The sequence below is a fragment of the Sebastes fasciatus genome, chromosome 16 (genome assembly GCF_043250625.1).
Source record: "Sebastes fasciatus isolate fSebFas1 chromosome 16, fSebFas1.pri, whole genome shotgun sequence".
Lineage (NCBI taxonomy): Eukaryota > Metazoa > Chordata > Actinopteri > Perciformes > Sebastidae > Sebastes > Sebastes fasciatus.
Genome location: NC_133810.1, coordinates 25,007,149 through 25,029,959, shown reverse-complemented (window position 1 = coordinate 25,029,959; position 22,811 = coordinate 25,007,149). Strand labels below are relative to the sequence as shown.

The following is a 22,811-nucleotide window of genomic DNA, read 5'->3' as shown; positions in this document are numbered from 1 at the left end:
TTAGAGACCGAAAGTTCGCCGGTTCAATGGACCGACCTGGACCGGCAGGATAAATCTGGCAGGGGAGGGTGAAAAGCAGCCCGCCCTCATTACCACCACTGAGGTGCCCATGAGCAAGGCACTTAACCCCTGCTCAGTGGCCAGCAGATCAGACTGTGGTTGTACTGGGCAGCATCCAGGTGTGAATGTGTAACTGTGTGAATGTGATCAGGGCGTTCCTGAAAAAGAGAGCATTGCTCTCAGTGAACCTCCCCCTGAATATATAAAGGTAAAAGAAAAAAAAATACATGCATGGAAAATGTATTATCAGGATAATATGGTTTAGTGATTTTTTTTTCAACTTTAAATATCGACAACGAAACAACAACAGAGGCCTAGAAGATGATTTTCAATGTACTGTTTGGTTTCATTAGGTAATTACATAATAATAAATGCTTTTAATTTGTCTGTTTAGATTTAGAGTATGGCACAGAACCAATAATATATATAGTGAATGGCAATGAAAAGGTCTATTGGTCTGCTATCATGCTTGCTTGTAACCCCTTTGTGGTAATTCAATTGGCATGTGAATATCAAAGTAAGGTTGTGTCCAATTCTACTTAATCAATCAATCAATCAATCAATCAATCAATCAATCAATCAATAATGTGTTAATGTTGTTGTTATGTTTATAATATATAATAATAACATAAATTAAATAATGTATTTATTTTTGGCATTTTGCCTTCATTTGTTTGATTCTATTATTTGTTAATGTTATTTAAATGACTGAATTAAACCCTGTAACATGACAAACTGTACTAATCCTCTAGTAGCGTCGCAGCGTCGCCCTCTGCTGACCACAGCAGGTATCATACATCATTTCCCACAATGCTGCTGCCGCACCAGCCCGGAAGTAAGACGTTTATTGACAACATGGCCGCTGCTGAGCTGCTGGGTCTGGATCTGGGGAAAACTGTAATCTGACAGCAGCTCACCGGGGAGCTCCGATAACAACCTCAGGAGTGTACATAAACAGATGCATTTGAATGAAGGGACCCTTGAACCCGCGGGATGGTGTCAGTGAGCTGAGGAAACGTCCACAGCGTCAAACCCGTCATGTCGTTTTTCAAGAGGAAAGGTGAGGAAGCTTCAACGTCAATGGCAGCTAGCAGGAGTTCTCCTGAAGAGAGACAGAGAGACAGATCCACGATTACATATCACTAATGCGGTCCAGACTGCGATCGCAAGCAAATGAGCCGAGGACACCGTGGTGGTGTTTGTGGACATGAGTTGTCCTGCTGCTGCTCACTGCAGAGACTAGTGATGGTTAGCTTAGCTGATGGTGGCCTCTCTATCCTCCCTGCATCCTTATCTAACCCAAATGTTAGCCAGGCTGGCAATCAATCCACCACAGAGAGCTGTCAGCGGTACACTACACAAATTAGACACATTACTTTGATTTAATATGCATCAAACGGTGCTTTTAAATGTTAAAAAGAGCATTATTATCTGTCCTAGCTGTCCACTACTGGACACAAGTGGAGAACTATGCTATGGCAAGCTAGCTGGCTTAAATCAGGGCTTTTTCATACAGCTTTAAGATATATGAAACCTGTTTTAATAACAGCCTGTTGTGTGTGAATCACAGTTGTTGGTCATCATAAAGAAAATATGTCTAGTTGGTGTTCATTAAGAAGATGCAATGTTAGCCATCGTTATGTAGAATTACTATACTGATTGAATTCCTGCAGTGTTGGTTATATAAACTACATCATCAGTTCAGGATCATAGTTTTGGCTCCCAAGTAAAAGAATGGTCACTGCATGTTGACATCAATAGTGTGTCTTAGAGATAGGAAAGTGTTCACTATAATATGTTTTTGTTCATCTATACTCAGCTGCTACAACTCAAGTGCAGGTGTTGCAAAAAATGTGTAGCCAAATTGTGCTGTGCCACTGTTACACTCATTTGATAGCTTATTTTTTTATTTATTTGTATTTAAGGTTAAAGGAATACATACACATACTTGTAAAGGGACATACAGAAAGCAGCAACAACATAAATAAACATAAGAAAAAAAAAGAAAAGAAAAAGTACTACCTGTTGTAATAGTGCAGTGTCAAGAGATAAGTTCATATTCATATTCATATACATACAACCAACCTCATATATAGATACATATACATACAGTATACACACATGTCTATATCTACACGCGCATTCATATACATATCCACATTCGCTTACACAATTATCTATTCTATTATACAGATAAAAAAGGACATATTTACATCCCTTTAGTTGACCTTTATCGACATTATTTATTTATTAATTTTGTTTAACTCCAATCCTCACCCTGACTCAAAGTATCCCACCCACGCTCAAAAATGATTCTATATTTCTATTAACATCCTTCTCCAGAACCCACTGATGTTTCAAAAACATTTTGAAACGTTCAGTGTTTAATTGCTGTCTTTTTATAGCTTTAAATATAAATGCTTTCCCCATCATATTGATGATGTTGTTGGCTTATTTGCTACACCTAGATTGCTAAAACTAATGCAGGCTAACATCTCAGCCATGTAATAAATCCTACCTTCATGAAGGTTGTAAGGTTCAGTTTTTGTTGAGACTGTTTTAGTGACATTGCTTCAGCCTCCTGTTGCATTATACTGACAGGTGCATCTTATATGTTGTCCACAACATTTATATCAGTTAGCGTAGCAGATATCAGAAACACCTCTCAGTATAACATAAAACAGTTCAACAGCACCACAACCTACAGCCCCCACACTGACTATAGAGTTTAAAGAGGACCTATTATGCTATTTTTCAGGTTCACACTTGTATTTTGGGTTTCTACTAGAACATGTTTACATGCTTTAATGTTAAAAAAAACACTTTACTTTTCTCATACCGACTGTGCTGCAGCACCTCTTTTCACCGTCCGTCTGAAACGCTCTGTTTGAGCTCCTGCCCCGCCCCCCCTGAAAAGCCCTGTCTGCTGTGATTGGTCAGCTGGCCTACTGTTATGATTGGTCAATCGAACCAAACTCTTCAGACTCCGCACCAGCTCCACTCGAACTAGCTTTGTTTGAGGGCGTGACAAACTAGCCGCTTGGCAAAATGTGTTACTTGGTGACATCACCATGTTACGGAAGAAAAGGCAGTTCAGAAGCAGGATTTTTGTGGGGGAGAGTAACTCCCTTTGGGCTTTGTAACTTTGCAGACCTTTTAGATGCACAAAAACTATAACGCACTTAAGGAAAAGGAAAAAAGACAAAAGCAAAATCCCTTTTAATGAACACCTCTCTAAACAATTTCAACAAAAATTAACATCATAACCTTCATTAAGGTAGGAATTATTGCAGGATTGTTGTATTTGACCACAGCAGTTGAGCTAAGTGTAGCTAATAAACTGCCAATTAAGTGTGTTTAAAGAAACCCTACAGTTTCTAAATTATCCCATTGCTTTGATAGAAAGTACACCAATATGATAAGGCAATAATGGTAAGGAAGTGATTATGAAACACAGTTCAACTGGTCTGCTTGTGTGTATTTCGTGAAATCAGCACAGTAACTTCACTGTCTGAACTGTACCACAGTTGGTTATCTTCAAGAGTGAGATTAGTGGTTTTTCCTCACAGGCTACAGCGGCCAAAGCAGCTGACGCAGCAGGTCTCCAAAATGAGGAAATATTAGAGAGAGTGCACTCATAAATAATGCTCTGGACTAGGATGACACACAGGAAGTAAGTGTGTCCCTATGGTTGAAATGTGCAGGGCAAAGTTTTTACTGAAGAGAAGGTTTTATATATTTAGGTTGTTGCACATTGTTGATTCATTATTATTATTTATAGTCACACAAGTTTTCTTTTATCAGTCGTATTCACTTGAACTTCAGTTAAGTTAGTTATGTTCATATCAGGCCTACACAATATTTCTTCCCATCTGCTCCTGTAACACTTTCAATACTATCTGTGCAGCATGAGTTGAAGTGCATTCATCCACTGCAACACATCTTTATATTTTGCTGTCAATACAGCACCTTTAGAGACCATCTAATGGTCGTAGGAGTCATGTGCAATAAGTCTGCTGTTATCCAAACCTACGTTCTTGGATGTATATTTCATTACTTTGAAACAGTTTTGAGCTTGAAAATCCTATATAAATTACACTTCATAATTATGTTGACATTATCCTGTTTGACTCTGCAATTCAAATTCAAATATAAGTCTAAATGTATTCATACAGCCTAACAGTATCATTAATGTGAATTGGCCATTGATGATGTTCTATAACACTACGATATCAAACTGCAAAACGACTTCACTAATTGAAGGTTAATTTGTCTCTGTATATAATAAGGTCAACAGGAAGTGTAAACAGGCGCGCCATGGCTGACTTACTTCCTTAGAGAGCGTGCTGATATGTTGGCAGAGACAGATGAATGTGGCAGGACACTTGTATGCTATTGTTGAGGCGTTAATTAGGGCTAATTAACAATTCACATAAACGTACCCACACGTGTCATTTACACAGTTATCTGAAGTCAGGAGCGCTTGCTTAATCTGTCATGACACACTCGTATGAGCCCAAGGTACGAAAAAAAAGTAGGAAAAAGTTAAGGCAAGTATATAAAAATGTTCTCGCACGAGGCCCCAGTGTTTATTTTTTTTAAACCAGAACATCCATTGCAGCAACACATCTCGGTCTTATGAATATTTATTCAGAGCAAAGACATCTGGTGTTATTCGCACCACGTTTCAGTTCAACACAGCAGAGGTTGTCGGAGCTCAGACGGCTCTTCGCCGTGACAGACAGCTCATCAACGCCAACCGACTCTAACGCTTGGCATCTCTGTCCAAATCGTCTCGCTGAAGGAGCGTTGGCCCAGGCGTCCAAGTCCATTTTGTAACGCCAGTGCTTGAAATTGATACTTATCCTGATCGCCCTCTGCAGCAGCAGCAGCAGCAGCAGCAGCCTAATCTGAAGATATGAATGTTGAGTCACTCTGATGAGTGGCTGCCACCATGTCAGCCACTGTGCACTTATTCCACTGCAGGCTACATATTTCATTTTTTATTTTGACAGTTGGCCACAGAGCTTTGGAGTGGCGTCACGTATTTGCAGTGTTAAATAGTTTTGCATTATACCACATGATTTATGATGTTTTGGCTTTCAGCAACTCTTATAGGGCTTCAGGTGTAAGCTGTCAGACGGGCAACTCCACTCGACTTTAGACCAAGGTCAAAACTTTCTGACGTACAGTATGAAAGCCCTCTCAGTCCTGCTGTGCTTACTATATAATGAGCAGGACTGACAGGGCTTTCACACATCAGAACACAAGTTCCCTTTTTCTCCTCCTCATCTCTCCGCAGCAGGGAAGCAGCCCTGCAGTAAATTAATTGTTTGCTTTTCTGGTATATCCATTTCCTCACTATGCAACATTACATAACTACATAGTGAGTTCCAGTCTTTCCGGTGACACCACACCATGACTGTACCTCACACGTCAATGAATCTCAGCATGTATGAATTGTGTGCTGGCAGGTCTCGCCCTGTATTGTGAATCCAAATGCTGTATGCTTCTCCACTTACAACCCCGCTCTCGTCTTTCTCCCCACAGCCAAAAGCAAAGAACCCGAGAAAGTGACCGATGTTAAAGTCAATAGAGGTGAGTTCATCATCACCTCTGTGAGGTTATGAAAGTGACACACAATGATGTTGAATTGAAAATGCTTTTGTTAAATGGTGTCAAGTGTTTAAGTTGTGAGATCCCTGCTGCTAAGCAACAGCAATATTAACGTTACTGCCGGCGTCTAGAAGCCACTGAGGCTAACAATTCAGCAAGCCAGCAAGCGGGTAACATAATGCAGTAAATGCAAAGGCATAATGACAGAGGAAAAAGATTAGTCAGCTGGGAATATCAACATTATCCTCAGACATATTATAAAATCACGAAGAAAAACAATACACGACTAAAATTACAATATATTCACTTATTATGCACCAAAAAAATGAACTTCCAAGGCCTCCGCCATTTCTGACAACGTCAACAAACACGTCACAACTCGTGAACTCGGAGCTTTCAGAAACTTTCCACTTACGAGGTCGTGAATACCACAAAGAGGGGGGCGTTCATACGGACTCTTCTCGTGAACACGGTTAATTACTTTACTGGCAATTACTTGTTGTGAAGTGAATGCGATGGTAGGGGGGAGGGAGAATGCGACATCTAGTGGCTGAATGTTATCTATGTTATCAATAGCTCCTTTAAAATGACATGAAAACACTACAGACTAGGGTGTTTTAATATCAAATGCTGTGGTTATTTGTGATGCATGTGTTGACCACTTTGAGATGTATTAGAGATGTTTTTGCACGTGTGTGCTCTTAAACTGAGATAAGCCTCTTTAAGGGAGTGATTCAGATGGCTCTTACGTTGGTTGATGATGTCATAATCATAATCATCGCTGGCCATATTGTCACAAGGACCAATGTTTTGACCTCAAGCTACTAAGTGAAACACATAAAGCTCACAGTCAAACAAACACTGAACAGTCTGTCTTCCCCAGCATCTCATCACACCCTGAGGCCTCTGCGCTCTAACTGTGAGCTCTTTGAAAAGCCCTCACTAAAAAGACCTTTTCATACACTGAGGCCACTCAAAACCTTTTATATATTTGCACTCTTTTTCTTCTTCTTTTTTTGCCTAATGCCTATTTTCTGTCCTCCCATCATCCACTCCCAGCTCCACCCAGCCCTCACTCTCCATCACTGAGGAACCACAATGCCATCCAGGAAGCTGCAGGGCCCAGCCATGTGGCCATCAACGCCATCTCTGCCAACATGGACTCGTTCGCCCGCGGTCGCACCGCCATCCTCAAGAAACAGCCGAGCCACATGGAGGCTGCACACTTTGGAGATCTTGGTACGGAGCCTGCATTCACGTGTTTGTATTTGGCTTTTAGTGACAACGTATGAAGGCCCAACCAAACATTTGACCATATACATATTCTCAAATGTAACTTAAAGAGTTAATGTTTTAGATGGGAAATCAGCATTTGTTTTTGGTTTCTCAGCTGATTGTAATTCAAAATATACTGTTGGTGTGTCATAGTTCAATGAGTACATTTATTACAGACATTATTGTCTGATGTTAGTCTGTAAAAGCAAAGGCAAACAATTATATTATATATAATATGTGTATATTATATATATAATATATATATAATATAACATATTATATATATATACAGTAAGTATGTAATAATGTATAAATCCCAAAATAACCCATGAAATAAGGAATAATCCCACGATAATATAAAAAATAATAAAAACATAACATACAGACACAAAAACAATAAAATATAAAAAATAATAACAATAATATAAAAAAATTACAAAATATAAGGAATTATAAAGTTTGCTTTATAAGCTCCTGTTTAACATTATGGGGATAATAAGATGTCTCATAGTAATGTGTAGTAGCAACATACAGTATGCCTAAGTGTGAGTCTTGCATCACTAAAGTGGCTTTAACAGCATGCCGTCTTGTGCAAGTCCTTTCTTAATCCTGTCTGAAGCACTCGCACAACTCCATGCATCGGTTTTGAGCACCCAGACATTCCAAAGCCTGACGGGACGACGCTGACCTTACGGTGGCGAAGAAAGCCGCTCCTTCCTTTTATCAAAGTGCTCTAAAATTAGATTGTGGCTTTTAGACGCCGTGATACGGAGGTGAGCATTGAATAACAATGTTGAATGACAGCACTGACGGGGAAACTGCACGAGCAAGATGCCCAAAGAATAGCTGGGGGTGAGTCAGGCGGCGGAGGTGGAGGAACCTGCGCCGCAGCCCGGACGGCAACATCAGAATGAATCTGGGCTGTTGTTTTAACACGAGGAGGAGGAGGGAAGGAAGTGAGGGGGGAGGATTCAAAGAGGCGAGGTTGGTTAGTTTCAACGACAGCTTGTAGGCGTTAAAAATGGGTCTCTACAGGTCAGTGACCTGTTGAACATGATTGTATGATTTCTCAGCTCTCTTTTGATAGCAATTGAAAGAGTATAGAGCCGGTTATATAACAGACATTGACTGACTCTCAGAAGATATTCAAATGAGGCTCTGTTTGATGATCTGTTGCCGATACAGATGCTGCACCGGTTGTTGTGATTCTTAACAGCTTTCAGTGTTAAGGTGGACTTGACTGTGTGATCTTAAGGAATCTGAAGAGGCTGATTGATAAGCGCCTCACACTGGGGGACACCTCTTAAAACACAATTTCGTTTTCAAAGTGCAAACGAAGCCTCGACCCACGCTTCAGTCTAACTACAGCCGATGTGCTCTGATTCATAATCCAGCAAGTGTCGGGCTTTGTATTCAATGACCGCGCTCCCTTGTTTATTTGTTTTTCTGGGAGTGTGTATGTGGGTGTGCGTGTGTGTTTGTGCCTGCAGTCCAGGATGGTGGATGTTATTCAAACAGACAGTCTCTATCTGAGACATAGTGAAGTCAAATGTTATGGCATCCCTGCAGGAGTTTGGAGTCTGCCAAAGCTCGCTGTGGCTGCCACAGTTATTGCTGACCATGAACGACGGGATGGACGGGACACACAGACGCTGTTGAGACGTGGGATTCTGCAAAGTTTGTCTGGGTTAAATCATCTGTGAAATTGCATAGTCTAAGGCCACCTCTAGACAGACAAGAGAGCCAGAAATTCACAAGGCTTCAAAACCCTAGGAGTTTTAAAATTCAGCTCACGTTCCAGCCTTCAGTCGGGAGCAAATTTTCAGTTGAAACAGGAGAGCTGGACACGGAAAATCCACTTTTTTTATCTTTCACTTTCTGTTGCAACTCCCATCAATGTACTGAACATTTTATCTCCCTTCTATTACGAAAGTTGAAAGCTTTAATTAATAGAGTGTGTGTGCTGCTCAGTCTGTTATTAAAGTGGAATACTTCAGTTTCTAATGCGAGCTTAAAGGCAGCATACATCTTATTGTCATGTGAATGCATACAGTTTGTATGCTCTCAGCCTCACAAACAGGAATCCACACTAACCTATCCACAAACCTTAAATCTGAAAACCTTAATCAAGTCTTGATTGAGATAAATTATATTAAATTGCATAGGGGTGATGGCATTTTAAGCATCAGGGGCTTAATATAATATTCAAATATAGAATTGGACATAATGTCTGTGTTTATTTTCTTATAGGGCTGCAACCTACGATTATTTTCATCGTCGATTAATCGATTAGTTGTTTGGTCAAAAAAATGTCAGAAAATGGTGAAAAATGTTGATCAGTGTTTCCCAAAGCTCAATATGACATCCTTTTGAGAGTTTTGACTTTTTGTTTCTTAAATAATTACTCAAACCTATTAATCAATCATCAAAATAGTTAGCGATTCATTTAATATTTGACAACTGCAGCTCTATTTTCTTAAGCTCTCTTTTACTCGTTTCAGAATTTTCCTGTTGCTAGAAATACATTGTCACAGATTTTAATTGATTTGGTTAAAAAGTGTCTTTTGAATCCTATAGTTCCCTCTGCTAAGTTGATTGCTTAATTGTATGTATATGTGTATGTTCCAGGTCACTCCAGTGTGACTCAGCCCGATGAGGACCGCTCTCGGCTGTCCAAGACGGTGGAGCACGTCCTCCGGGACAACGTGGCGATACCCCACTACATGCATTTCATGGAAGTCCGGGGCGCCGACCACCTGGTTCGGTTCTGGCTGGAGGCCGAGAGTTTCCGCTCCACCAGCTGGTCGCGGGTCCGAGCGCACAGCCTGAACTCTGTCAAACACAGCTCCTTGGCCGAGCACCTCTCGGCCTGCCCGGCGTCCCCGTCCTCTCCGGTCTGCCCAGAGCTCCCGGCGCTGGCCCAACACAGTCCCAACGCTCTCGCCCGGGTCAGTAGCGGCGAAGGCCCGGCTGTGCACTCAGAGCGGCGGAACTCCTCGAGCACAGAAGCAGGCCTGAGGCCCGGCACTCCACGAGCAGAAACCCCCAGCAGGCAGGCACACTCCAGGACAGGGACTCCCTTCAAGGTGCAGTCAAACAGCACCCTGCGAGACATCTCTGACAAACTCATGAAAAGTGAGTGACCTTTACACAACCCTGTCTCTTTATATTTGTGTTCATATAAGTGTTTTTGTTTTTTACATAATCAATGGGCTAATGCAATGGAAACAAATCATGATGTTCATGAAGCATGTGACTGAAACTTCCACTGAAGAGACAAAAAAACAGCAGAAGGGGAAAACTTCAGGAGACCGTAACTGTCCTCAAAGGTTCCTTTGTTTTCCACCGTTTAAGGTTTGACTTTCACTCTTTTGATCGTCAACTCGTTGCGGCCTCTTCTTCTACAATGGTTAAAGGCATCGGAGTGGAGAATTGGCATCACCAGTTATCTCGATGCACCCAACTCCTAATATTCGCATAACAATAGTGGATGGAAACGTGCGTTAAATAGCACTTTCTTTTGCTGATTTGCACTTCATGTGCACCAAAAATATTTCTCACCAGCGACCTGAAATCATTTGGTCAAATAAAATGACCCCTGTCGGATGCTACTATATTTCTGTTGTAGCCCGACTTTGTGATTCACGGTTGTCTTTTGCAGCTTTAAAGATGAAGTCGGTAACTTTGAGTAAATACGATAAAAAGCTTCTTTTTTTTTTTATAAAACTGTCACTATATCGTGACATGAGACGGATAATCTCTGACAAAAAAATCATGCTCCTCTGCCTCCTTCACAGCACCGAAGGAATGAAACTCGCGAACTCCGAACGGTCAAACTAGGCAGCGCTGATCAAATATGAATCAATATTCTGTTACTGTAAGGCCTATTTCTCTCCTCAAATGTTTTCAGAAACATCTTGTAGTGTACTGTTTAGCTGTAAAATGAGAAAGTTTGCTCCGGTCAGTAGGCGGTGCTTGGTTTTGGGTGTTTTCAACATGGCAGGCGGGTCACAAAGTGATTGACAACTGCCCCAGAGACTGCTCGACTCTGATTGATTGTTTTACTTTGGGCATGGTGAAATCTTGCAAATGCCATCAGGTGCACTAGGAGGAGGCAGAGGAAAATATTTTTTTTCACAGATTATCTCCCTCATGCACTACTGTCAGGATATAGTGACTGTTTTTGAAAAATAACTTTTTTTTTATCATATTTGCTCATAGTTAGACTGCAGCACTTTCTTTTGCTGACTTTTTGGAAACTAGGTTAAGATGTTGACTACATCTGGATGGAAACTTGGCTATTGCCTGGGGATGGTGGAGAGAAACTTTCTTTGGCTGCTGTTTTATTTCTCTCTGTACTTTCTGTTCCTGCACCAAAAATATTTCTCACCAGTGAGCTGAAATTATTTGGTCAAAAAAAAAAAAGACTTCTGTCGGATGCTTCGGTATTTCTGTTGTAGCTCGACTTTGTGACTCAGAGTTGTCTTTTGCAGCTTTAAAGGATAGGATCACATTTAGTTCACACTAGGGCGATAATAACGCGTTAATGCAAATTTGTTTTAACGCTACTAATTTCTTAAACGCATTTACTCAACTTGCGATTTTTAGGTTGTAGCGGGCTCAGTTTTAAAGCTAGAGTGAAGATACTGGTATCATATGATACTAGACACAAAACCTACCTGTACCAACCATGTCATACTAGCTTGTCATAAAAGGAGCCTAAATAACGCTCCAAACTTGTGCTAAACTTTGGCGAGGAAAACTGGCATGGCCATTTTCAAAGGGGTCCCTTGACCTCTGACCTCAAGATATGAGAATGAAAATGGGTTTTATGGGTACCCACGAGTCTCCCCTTTACAGACATGCCCACTTTATGATAATCACATGCAGTCATAGTCAAGTCAGCACACTGACACACTGACAGCTGTTGTTGCCTGTTGGGCTTGAGTTTGCCATGTTATGATTTGAGCATATTTTTTATGCTAAATGCAGTACCTGTGAGGGTTTCTGGACAATATTTGTCATTGTTTGTGTTTTTAATTGAGTTATAATAATAAATATATACATACGTTTGCATAATAGATAAAAAAATTGCGATTAATTTGCAATTATTCGCGATTAACTATGAACAATCATGCGATTAATTGTGATTAAACATTTTAATCGATTGACAGCCCTAATAAAAAATACATTCTAAAGTTCAGCTTAAGTTAATAAAAGTCTGAGTTCGATAAATCAGGTAGTTATCTTAAGAAGTGAGTCTTTTCACTGTGAAGGTCCCTCTTTGTGCTTCCAAGGACAGTCTTCTCACACAGAAACATCACTCCTGTGTATGTTGCAGCATCACTGGATGATCAGCTCTGTGTCTCTGTGCTTTTCAGTTATAGAGAAAGATGCAGTTACCATCTTCACCAGGTACATCTCTCCAGACGCTGTGAGGCCCATCCCCATCACAGAACAGATCAGAAACGACATAGTCGGTAAGATACAGAACGTTGCCAACAGGAATTCAATCAGACACCATATTTAATGTGCTCTGATTTCAGTAAGTCTTCCATCTTAAATAATATTCCTGTCTTTTCCTCCGTGTAGCTAAGATATGTGGCGAGGACGGCATGGTGGATCCAAACTGCTTTGTCATTGCACAGTCGGTAGTCTTCACCATCTTGGAGCAACAGTGAGTTTCTGTCTATTCATTTTCTAGAGGAGGTAATACTCCCCATCGCTATGTTTTGACATTAAGATTAAAGTGCAATTACTGTCCCTTTTGTCATTTTACCACCTTGACATCCACAGCAGCGCCTGTATTCATCACCCACTTGCTCTTTCACTTCCAGGCACTTTAGCGATTTCCTGCGGAGTCATCATTACTGTAAATACCAGATCGAAGTGTTGACTAGCGGCTCTGTGTTCCTGGCTGACATCTTGTTCTGTGAGTCGGCTCTCTTCTACTTCTCTGAGGTGAGTGGGGTTACCGAAACATGATTTGTTTGTCTCATTACAAACACACTTTTTACACCAATGCTATTAAACCTTTTTGTTTGTGTTTTTCCTACACAAACTGTGCCCTTTTCTCAACTCCTCATTACACGCTTCTCCTCTCTTGCCACTTCCACGAAACAGTTTCTGTTGGTTTGATTATTTACCTGTTCTAGAGGGAATTTCTATTGTCACAGCAGCAATAAGCCGAGGACACGGTAAACATAACCTAAGAAAAACAAAAACCCAGCGGATCTTCCCTTTACAACCTCCCAACCTATTGTTATGATACAGAAGTGACAATTAACACCAGAACTCCATACACAAAGAGAGTCAAAGGTTGTCAGAGTCAACATTTATCTTCTATGTCAGTATATATACACAGGAAATACAGTAAATGTCAGATACAGTAAGGATATTACAAAAAAACACACATTGAACTTTCAGTTGAATTGTTCTGGCGCTCTATGTCTCCTTCCCTGCAGTATATGGAAAAGGAGGAGGCGATGAATGTACTGCAGTTCTGGCTGGCGGCGGACAACTTCCAGAACCAGCTCGCAGCGAAGAAGGGCCAGTATGACGGCCAGGAGGCGCAAAATGATGCCATGATCCTCTACGACAAGTAGGTCTTCACTCTGCTGCTTCTTTGCAATCCAAAAACACCCAGTTTACCACACTAAATACATAATGACGATTATGGGTGCATTTTAATTTGAACAAAGATAAAAAAAAATGTATTCCCGACAGGATTCCTGAGCGTACCGATGCTTTTACACTCTCACCCTCTTTTATTAGAACAATAATCCACACACTGTTAATTAGCTCCCATTATTGTAAATGCAGCGTTTCAGTCAGACCTTATTAACTCCTGTTCTTGTCCTCTCTGCTTCGGCAGCAGAAACATCACTTTTAACTTTATGATGTGCATCGCATATTCGTAATAGTTTGTTCATCAAAAACACTCACTTTATACAAAAGACAGAGCTACGTATATATAATAATTTGAATATTTAGAAATCATTTCTAGTGTTTCTACCGCTTCTTATTTTATTCTCATTATGTGATTATTTTGTTTACATTTCACCTCGTTGAATATGAGATTTTGCCCTCACTGTAGCCGGATTAGATATCACCCTTTCATCTCATATCATATTAAGTGCTTCACTCATGGTTCTGTCCATTGACATGGCCAATTTAATACATGCATCTACATTTTTTACAGTATTTTAGACATTGATCATATATATTAGTAATCTAATACCTTCAGATGGTAGGTTACAGTTAAGTGAGCCTGAGAAGGTAAAAGACAAGTTTTAAGTTTTTCTTCGTTGCATTTCCCGGCGCTCATTTCTGCTGCCATTTCATTGATATTTAGATAATATTTAATATTTCATACCATGCCAACTCTTTCGCACATAGTCCTGCCTACCAGGGGTGGCAGCACTACAACCTCATTTAAAGATGCTATTTCCTCATTAATATCCGTGAGTTTATTGATTTGGATATTGATTCAAATCTTACTATAGTGTAGGTGCCCTCAACTGAACTCAGTCATTCTTTCCTCTCCAGGTATTTCTCACTCCAGGCCACCAACCCTCTGGGCTTCGGCGACTCCGTGCGGATGGAGATCGAGTCGAATATCTGCCGAGAGGGGGGGCCGCTCCCCGACTGTTTCACCACTCCACTCAGACAGGCCTGGACCACCATGGAGAAGGTCCGACTCTCAAATAGCCACACACCAAGACCTCGTCAATTTATTCTGATTTGTTCTTTTTACTATGTAGGAGAACAGGGAATGTTTGGATATATCAAATAAAGCACTCTAAAACCTAGAAATATAAAACCTTTAGTGAATTAACATTGCCCTTTTAAACGATAATTAGATATTTTCTAGAATCATCTGGTTGAACTTGTTTTCTTGAATTTAATAGGATCCTCCTAAAGGCTTTGTGTTGTAAGTCACTGATGAATTGTGCTATTATACCACTGACAAATGCACCTGCCTTACGTTAATGAAATGAAAGCTGAACACTGTTGTTACTGCATAAAGGTCAGTAACAGTAACTTGTGGCCCAGAAATTTATCACGGAGCTCATTATTCTCTAACAGAGTCCGTGTTGTGTTGCATTTGTTCAGGTCTACATGCCGGGCTTCCTGTCTAGCAACCTTTACTACAAATACCTGAGTGACCTCATCAACTCTGTGCGGGCAGACGAGTTTGTGAATGTCAACGCTCCAGGTCAAGGCGGGCCCGCTGACAACGACCGCTCGAGTTCAAATGCCGGCGAGGGCTCCCAGACTCAGGTGACCCCCCAACTTTAACCCACGTCTTCAGCCCCTGTGGGGGGACGCTCCTCTGTCTGCTGACATTTAGACCTGCTCCGCCTCATTACATGAATTATGAAGATATTTTTGTTAATGCCAAAAGGTTGTGGTCCTTCCTGTTGTTTAGTTGTCTCCATAAAAACACAAAAACAATGTTCCCTGTAATGCATTCAGCTCATGGTATCTTTACATTACAGCAGAGTGCCAAAAGGGCAGCGATCAAGATCCTGAAGAACTTTGACGAGGCGATCACGGTGGACGTTGCCAGCCTGGACCCTGAGTCCTTGTACCAGCGGCCGTATGCTGGGTGAGTTTTTGTGATATATTGATGGGTTAAATTACCAATTTGGTTTTAAGCCGACTAAATCTGAATCTAAATCTCTGTAAAGGTACAGTGTGTAGTATTTCAGGTGATCTATTAGCAGAAATTGAATATAATATTCAAAACTATGTTTTCATTAGTGTATAATCACCTGAAAATAAGAATTGTGTTTTTGTTAGCTTAGAATGAGCCCCTCATATCTACATAGGGAGCGGGTCCTCTTCAGAGTCTCCCATGTTGCTCCACCATGTTTCTACAGTAGCCCAGAACGGAAAAATCAAACACTGACTCTAGAGAGAGCCTTTCACGTTTTTACGTTACCTGAAGGCCACCGTAGTTCTCCGACATGCTTGTGAAATTGTGGTAACGTGAGCCACAGAGGGCAAAACCGTGGTACCGCCAGCCAGTCTGACTTCCGTTGCTCCTAAAGTAGTGTTATTATGGCAAGGATGACCTCTGAGCGAGGCGAACGGCGTTACCACAGTTTTGCACTCAACGGCTCACGTTACTGCAGTCTTGGAAAGAGTGGAGTGAGCGTAGGGGTACTCAGTTGGTTGTAATCTGCAACCACACCACTAGATGCCGCCAAATCCTACAAACTGTACCTTTTAAAAGTACTTTTCTTTACTTTAGTTTCTCTCCTTTTATGTATCTTTGATTGCCCACACTGCTGTTTGTCTTTAATGCCTGTAACTAATTTTGTTTTTAATTGACTCCCTCTTAAAGGGCACATATTATCAAAAACAAACTTCTTTTTCAGTGCTTGTGCTCATACATTAAAGTATCTGGAGTGCCTCCCAACCCACAAACTGTGAAATAAGACAGCCTTTCAGATTTGGCTCCCCTTCCTCTGTCACATGGAGGCTCATTAGAATATATCGCCCACAGCTATGGCTACTTTCCAAATCGCATACTTTTTTTTTTTTTTTACTTTTAGTACGTACTGCAGCTGCCCTTACAAAGTATGTACTGTTGCATGCAATATGCATACATTGGGACATACAACTTCCTCATAACATTGCCTCTTGAACTTTGACTCTCTTGCTCATATATCTGCCACGCAAAGGCATGTAGGTCAGAATAGCCAGAAAAGCTTGTTTGCATACTGCAAAATGCGACCAGATATAGTAGGACTTCCTGGTATTTTTGTGCATTTGACATACTATGTATTTGGACATACTAAATAGTATGGTAGTATGTTTTTTTTGGAACGCACACTACCTTTGCAAAGGTGCAACATATTTTTTTCTCACTAGCCAATCAGAACAGACTGAGCTTTTTCAGGAGGGGGGCTTAAAGAGCAAGAACTAAAACGGAGCGTTTCAGACAGATGGTGAATACAGGTATATTCAGATAGACAGTATGAGAAAAATTATGTGTTTTTTGAACATTAAAGCATGTAAACATGTTCTAATAGTAACCCAAAATACATATATGAAGCTGGAAATGAGCATGATATGTCCCCTTTAAGTGTTCTATGAACATGCTTTGAAAAATCCTGTACAAAATGAATTCAAGAAGATTGTCTTATTGAACCCCCCCACACACACACCCACACCCACACCCACACACACACACACACACACACACACACACACACACACACACACACACACACACACACACACACACACACACACACAGAGCGGTGTGTGAATGTTGTGTGTTTGCCCGAGGCTCCGTTTTGTCCCATTTGCTCTGTGTGCTGTCTTCATCTCTGTACTCTTCTCTGTCCGCTCAGAAGGATGACGTTTGGGAAGGTGAATGAGATGGGCCAGTTTATCAGGGAGGCAGAGCCGGAGCCGGACGTGAAGAAATCCAAAGGCATGAAACGCTCACACTTGTCTCTCTCTCTCTCTCTCTCTCTCTCTCTCTCTCTCTCTCTGTCTCTCTTCTACCTGTTAGACTCTCTCTGTGTCTCATTATTTTCTGCCCTCACTCTGTCAGATTTTATCTCATTCCTCCTTGCAGTGAAAAACATCTACCCTGCGCCCATGAATATAAACCTCATCTAGTGGCTGCTCCCATTCTCCTTACAGCCCTCTGAAATATTTAAGAACATTCCGTCCAAAAAAAAAAGAAGAGAGAACGGCCTTCACTACTCTTCTAACAACATAAAAAAGTCTTTATTTATTATATCTAAGAGTGCTTTCTCTTGATCTAGAATAGAGTACCAGGCATTTTGGTTCCAGTATAACGAGGCCAAACAGAAAGCAAAATCCAATAAAGCACTGAATACTTCATTATGTCAGGATTAACTCACCTTGAGGCTACATTCACACTAATACGTTTTAAAACGGGTAACTTTTGCTACATTTATGCCTGGCGTCCACACTACTCTGGCGTTTTTGAGCCACTAACAGGGAGATGTTTTTCGTTTTAAAACTCCGGGGTTGCGTTTTAGTCTGGACGGACAGAAATGGAGACCTTTGAAAACGGTGACGCAGACACCCACGTCCGCTTCTTGATTGGGTCTTATAAGTCACGACGTGTCCTTTCCTGATCATGTGACACTTTTCCAGAAGAAAACAAACGACTTCAGCGGCTACCCGACTGACTACCAGTGTTAAATTCAACATAGATAACGAATTAAAGGCTTTGTTGACATTGTTGTCTATGCTAGCAGCTGTTGTGCAGTTAAAGCAGCAGTGGGTAGACATGGAGCAAATATGAATAAAAAAAGTTATTTTTATCAAACGGTAACTATATCCTGGCAGTAGTGCATGAGACAGGTAATCTGAAAAGAATCATGTGCCTCGGTGTCCTCCGGTGTCCTCCGGTGTCCTCCGGTGTCCTCCGGTGTCCTCCGGTGTCCTCCGGTGCTCCTAATGGCATCTGCAAGATTACACAGACCGGAGGAAAACAACCAATCAGAGCCGAGCTGGAGCCCTGGCATCTCTGAGCAGCTGTCAATCACTCGCAAACTCCAGTCCAACGGTCAAACTAGGCAGCGCTGATCAAACAGTTTATTTGCTCAGATTAAGATACTGCAGTTTATGCAGTTCCTTTGTCTCACACAGCCTTTCCTCTCCTCTCATTTAGGTTCCATGTTTTCTCAAGCCATGAAGAAATGGGTCCAAGGCAACTCAGACGAGGTGAGGCCACGAGATGTTAAACTATTCATGAATGATTCAGTGGTCTGAGGCACATAGCAAGGCTCTGTCAGCCCATGACGTATGATTTATTAAAGAAGATCATTAAAAGTCTGTGGTTATTGTTTGTGCCGTGACTCTCTGCCATCCAGGCCCAGGAGGAGATGGCGTGGCAGATCGCCAAGATGATCGTCAACGACGTCGTCCACCAGTCGAATCACGACAGCCCCGGCAAGGCCACCAAGGTACACGGCCTCACTCAGTAGTCTCCTTCCTGCGCGCTGATGTGTGGAACGACCGCAGTTCTTCCCTAAGTGTTTTCTTTTGTCTGTCTGCAGTTATGACCCCGCCGAGGAACCAAAGGATCGTCACTCCCCGCAGATGCTGGCCGTGCCAGTGACAAACTGTACACAGGGTTCACCCCGAAATGAACTCTGAGAACGAACAAGGCATTTTTCCCCAACCACCATGTGTCTGTACGTGTGTGAGTGTGTGTTTGGCTGTGAGCTTGGGTGAGTGATTGTTAACGCATGGGCTAATGGAAAAGTTGAAAGTACATCATTTGTTCCAATCTTCCAACTCCATAACACTACAAAGGTACACGTGTAGTCTCCAAAGGTAAAGCCAAGTGCTTACGTCAGACTGGAGGAAGTCACTCCTGAAGAAAGGAAACACTTGAAGAAAGCCGGCACAAAGAAGAGGAAGAAGTAGCAGCATGTCAGTCAGGACCATCGCTGCGTTGCTGTAGCCATACTGTCTGTCTTATCTCGGACCTATGGAGGATGTGACAAAGACTGAATAACCCTCATGACACACCTCACCACACCTTTTATAACCATTCCTTGTTTTTAGATGAAATTCTCTCCTAAGGGTCAGCCACGTAAGGCTTAAGCAGATGAAAATCAGCTTTCAGTTTTTGCATACGCTTCCCTCAGCCTGCCCGGAGTAGTGTTGGCTGTTTTACGTACTGTAGAACATTTGAAAATGTGACAATGAAGCAGAAGAAGAAGAGCCGATTCAGTCATCGGACTTGGCTGAACCTCCTATATGAACCTCCTGGCACCTTTTACAGAGCGTAGAAGAAGAAATACTCCCATAATGAACTTAAGTGCTCCAGTTGTGTTGGAAAACTCCATGTCCTAAATGTTCTATATATATATATATAAATATGTAGATTTCTGGTTTACCCCATATATTAATGTTAGTCCTTTTTTATGGTGATCGCTGTTTTTTTTATGCATCATTGAAACAAACGTCAGTGATGACCGGACTGTTCAACTGGAAAAGTGTGCTCAGTGAATTGAACCTTTTTTTTTTTTATTTTATGATTTCTTTAGAGCCTTACCAAGATTTGGAAAAGAACCAGAAAAGACTCTTGGTACTATGTACCACTAATGTTTTCTGACATGTATGTATGTGTACTTAATCTATAATATATTTAAATTGTGTTTGATTTAAATACATATATTATGAAATGTTCGTCCGTCCTTTTCTTTGATTTATTCAAGTGTTGGAGTATTATTGCTGTTTCAGCCAACTGCTGGCGGTGGTTATTTTGATACATTCATGTTTACAGACAAATTGATTTTTTTTTTTTAATCATTTTCAAAACAGTAACACAATTAAAATTTGTGGAAAAGCCTAGTGCCGACAGCCTGAAGGTGAACTGTTATCACCTCTGACCAGGTGGGGGCAATGTTGGCTGTATTGCTGTGTTGGGGGTAAAACAGAAAAAGAACATTGATGACACAGAATATTATTTCTGACATAACAATAAGTATGTCTACTTTTTTCAATAAAGCTACTCTGGCTTCTCTTATACAGGTCTGGAAAAATCCACAAATTGTAAAGTACAGTTCAACCCAAAGGGCACAGAAGTCACCTTCAGTACAGCAGAAAGCATTTCAAATGTTGAATTCATTTTTCAGAGATTCACTGTTGTAGTTTCCTCTCGTTGTGTGAAGTATTAATGACAGTAGTGCAGTATAAAACCAGCTCTGTAAGTACTCTAACATGGTTACAAATCATTTAATTTAATTTATTTATTTGTATTTTAAAGTAGCAATCCTTAAGATTTCAGTCCTGGTTGATTTAGATTTTTTTTTATTTGATTTTTTTTGTTGAAATAGAATAGAAAAAATATTTTTCTATGTACATGAGCTTCAAGTTTTCAGAATTGTGTGCATATTTCCATTTATTGTGTGTATAAAACAGCATTTTTTTCCCAGGAATGTCACTACAGACCCCCAGTTGTTATACTGAAAATATATAAATATTACAATATTTTCATCAGTAGGCTCAATCACCATTGTGTTACCTCATGTGGCTATAGATAATGACTTATCAGACATGTATTTAAATAAAAAATCTTTGAGATTGCCACTTTAAAGATTCAAATTAGCCTCCTGCTAAAGCTAATTAGTGTGATGAATATTTGACACATTAATTAGCTATATAGCAATATACTATTTATTAACCAATATGCTGTTTGAAGCTCCACACGTGCAGGGGCAACGCCCACCTCAATACAAACAGACAGTCTCTGTCCTGAGCTCTGATTGGCTGAGAGGATGTTACAATAAGTGACTGACCTGTATCAGCAAAACAATCAATACAACAAGAATCACTTTTACTGTACATGTCCATGCTGAGAAGTATTTGTTTTGCGGAGAATAACAATTCATTCAAGATTAAAAAACGTTTTAATTGATAATTTCATATCCTGTTTTTATTACAATGGTGTGTCTCGCTGTCTTTATCAATGCGCATCATAAGCATGAACAAAGTGCAAGGTGCATTTGGACAAGTACCTGCGACCATATATCAAGCTGAAAAAGAGATGAGCAAAACACCGGAAGATTAGGTTTTTGCCTTCAGAATAAAAGTATTTTTGTTAAACAAGGGCACTCAATGGATTTCCTGCCACAGGCCTCCAATAGAAACATATTTTCTACCATGAACATAACTATAAACATTTATTGTTGCATTCCCCAAAAATTCACCGAAAAGTCTCTTTGTGTGTTTAAACCATTAAGGTTATGCGCCTGGACAATGTTTACATCATAGAAATAAAAAAAATATGATATATATTATATTATAAAATATTCTATTTCTATGGTTTACATCCACTTTTAGAAAATTTCAACTTGTTTGTTGCAGTTGCTTGCTGATGTTGATAGGCTAGGATGCAATATATTCAATGCATAAAGTAATTTGTCACATGATTATTTTCTACTTTTCCATGAACTCGTGACGCAGGTTTTAATTAAACATGTCTTGAGTTTAGTTTCCCAGATATCCCAGTTGTGACCCCCATCTCCCACTCTCTTCTACCGCAATGCCAGCGATGACTCAACCAAAGTCGTACAGAACCAGATGAGGGCCACATCTGGACCACATTTTGTTGTTGTTACTGTTGACTGAGTGTGTAGTTGTATATCCATCTCCATGGTATACTATGAATGAGACGTGATAATGATAACATATAATTTATATTTCAAAGGGGTACTCCAGTGATTTAGTATTGCACTTCCATGAAGTTTGAGGACTCTCGAGAGACACATTAAAAACAGGATGGTTAAAATTAGAATTGAAACAGCATGTCCTGACTTTTCAGATTCAGATCAACTTTAATATACCATCCATCCATTATCTGTAACTGCTTATCCTATTCAGGGTTGACGGGGGTGGAGTCGATTCCAGCTGACATTGGGTGAAGGCGAGGTACACCATGGACAGGTCGCCAGACTATCACAGGGCTGACATATAGAGACAGACAACTATTCATGCTCACATTCACACCTACAGGCAATTTAGAGTCAACAATTAACCTAACCTGCATGTCTTTGAAATGTGGGAGGAAACCAGAGAACCCGGAGGAAACCCACGCTAACACGGGAAGAACATCATCACCACCGTGCCATAATAAAACTAATTTAATAACATCATCAGGGTTATTTTTTCAGACTTCATATCTTCAAGGTTCAAGGTTCTTTATTTGTCATTTCTGTGTACTTTCATACATAAAAACAAATATTAATCTCGGATATTAATCTCTATTACAATGCTCTCTAGTCAAGCTGAAAACTAGAATAGCAACAAAAACCCAAATTATATTTGAAACCTTTAAAATGATCGAGTAA

At 40.6% G+C, this 22,811-nt stretch overlaps 1 protein-coding gene across 2 annotated transcripts; it reads left to right on the top strand.

The window, feature by feature from the left end:
• The first annotated feature begins 905 nt into the window (after positions 1-905).
• akap10 (A kinase (PRKA) anchor protein 10) lies at positions 906-20,148 on the top strand. Of its 2 annotated transcripts, none has more exons than XM_074610567.1 (15): positions 906-1,120; positions 5,611-5,658; positions 6,736-6,915; positions 9,580-10,086; positions 12,333-12,431; positions 12,544-12,628; positions 12,789-12,912; positions 13,416-13,552; positions 14,500-14,644; positions 15,067-15,234; positions 15,453-15,562; positions 17,322-17,401; positions 18,620-18,672; positions 18,822-18,914; positions 19,008-20,148. In XM_074610567.1, the coding sequence occupies exons 1-15, from the start codon at positions 1,099-1,101 to the stop codon at positions 19,011-19,013; spliced, it is 1,857 nt and encodes a 618-aa protein (XP_074466668.1). In that variant the 5' UTR covers positions 906-1,098; the 3' UTR covers positions 19,014-20,148. The 2 variants fall into 2 exon arrangements, with proteins under 2 accessions (XP_074466668.1, XP_074466667.1); XM_074610566.1 differs by having other exon boundaries at positions 17,319-17,401.
• Positions 20,149-22,811: the final 2,663 nt, after the last annotated feature.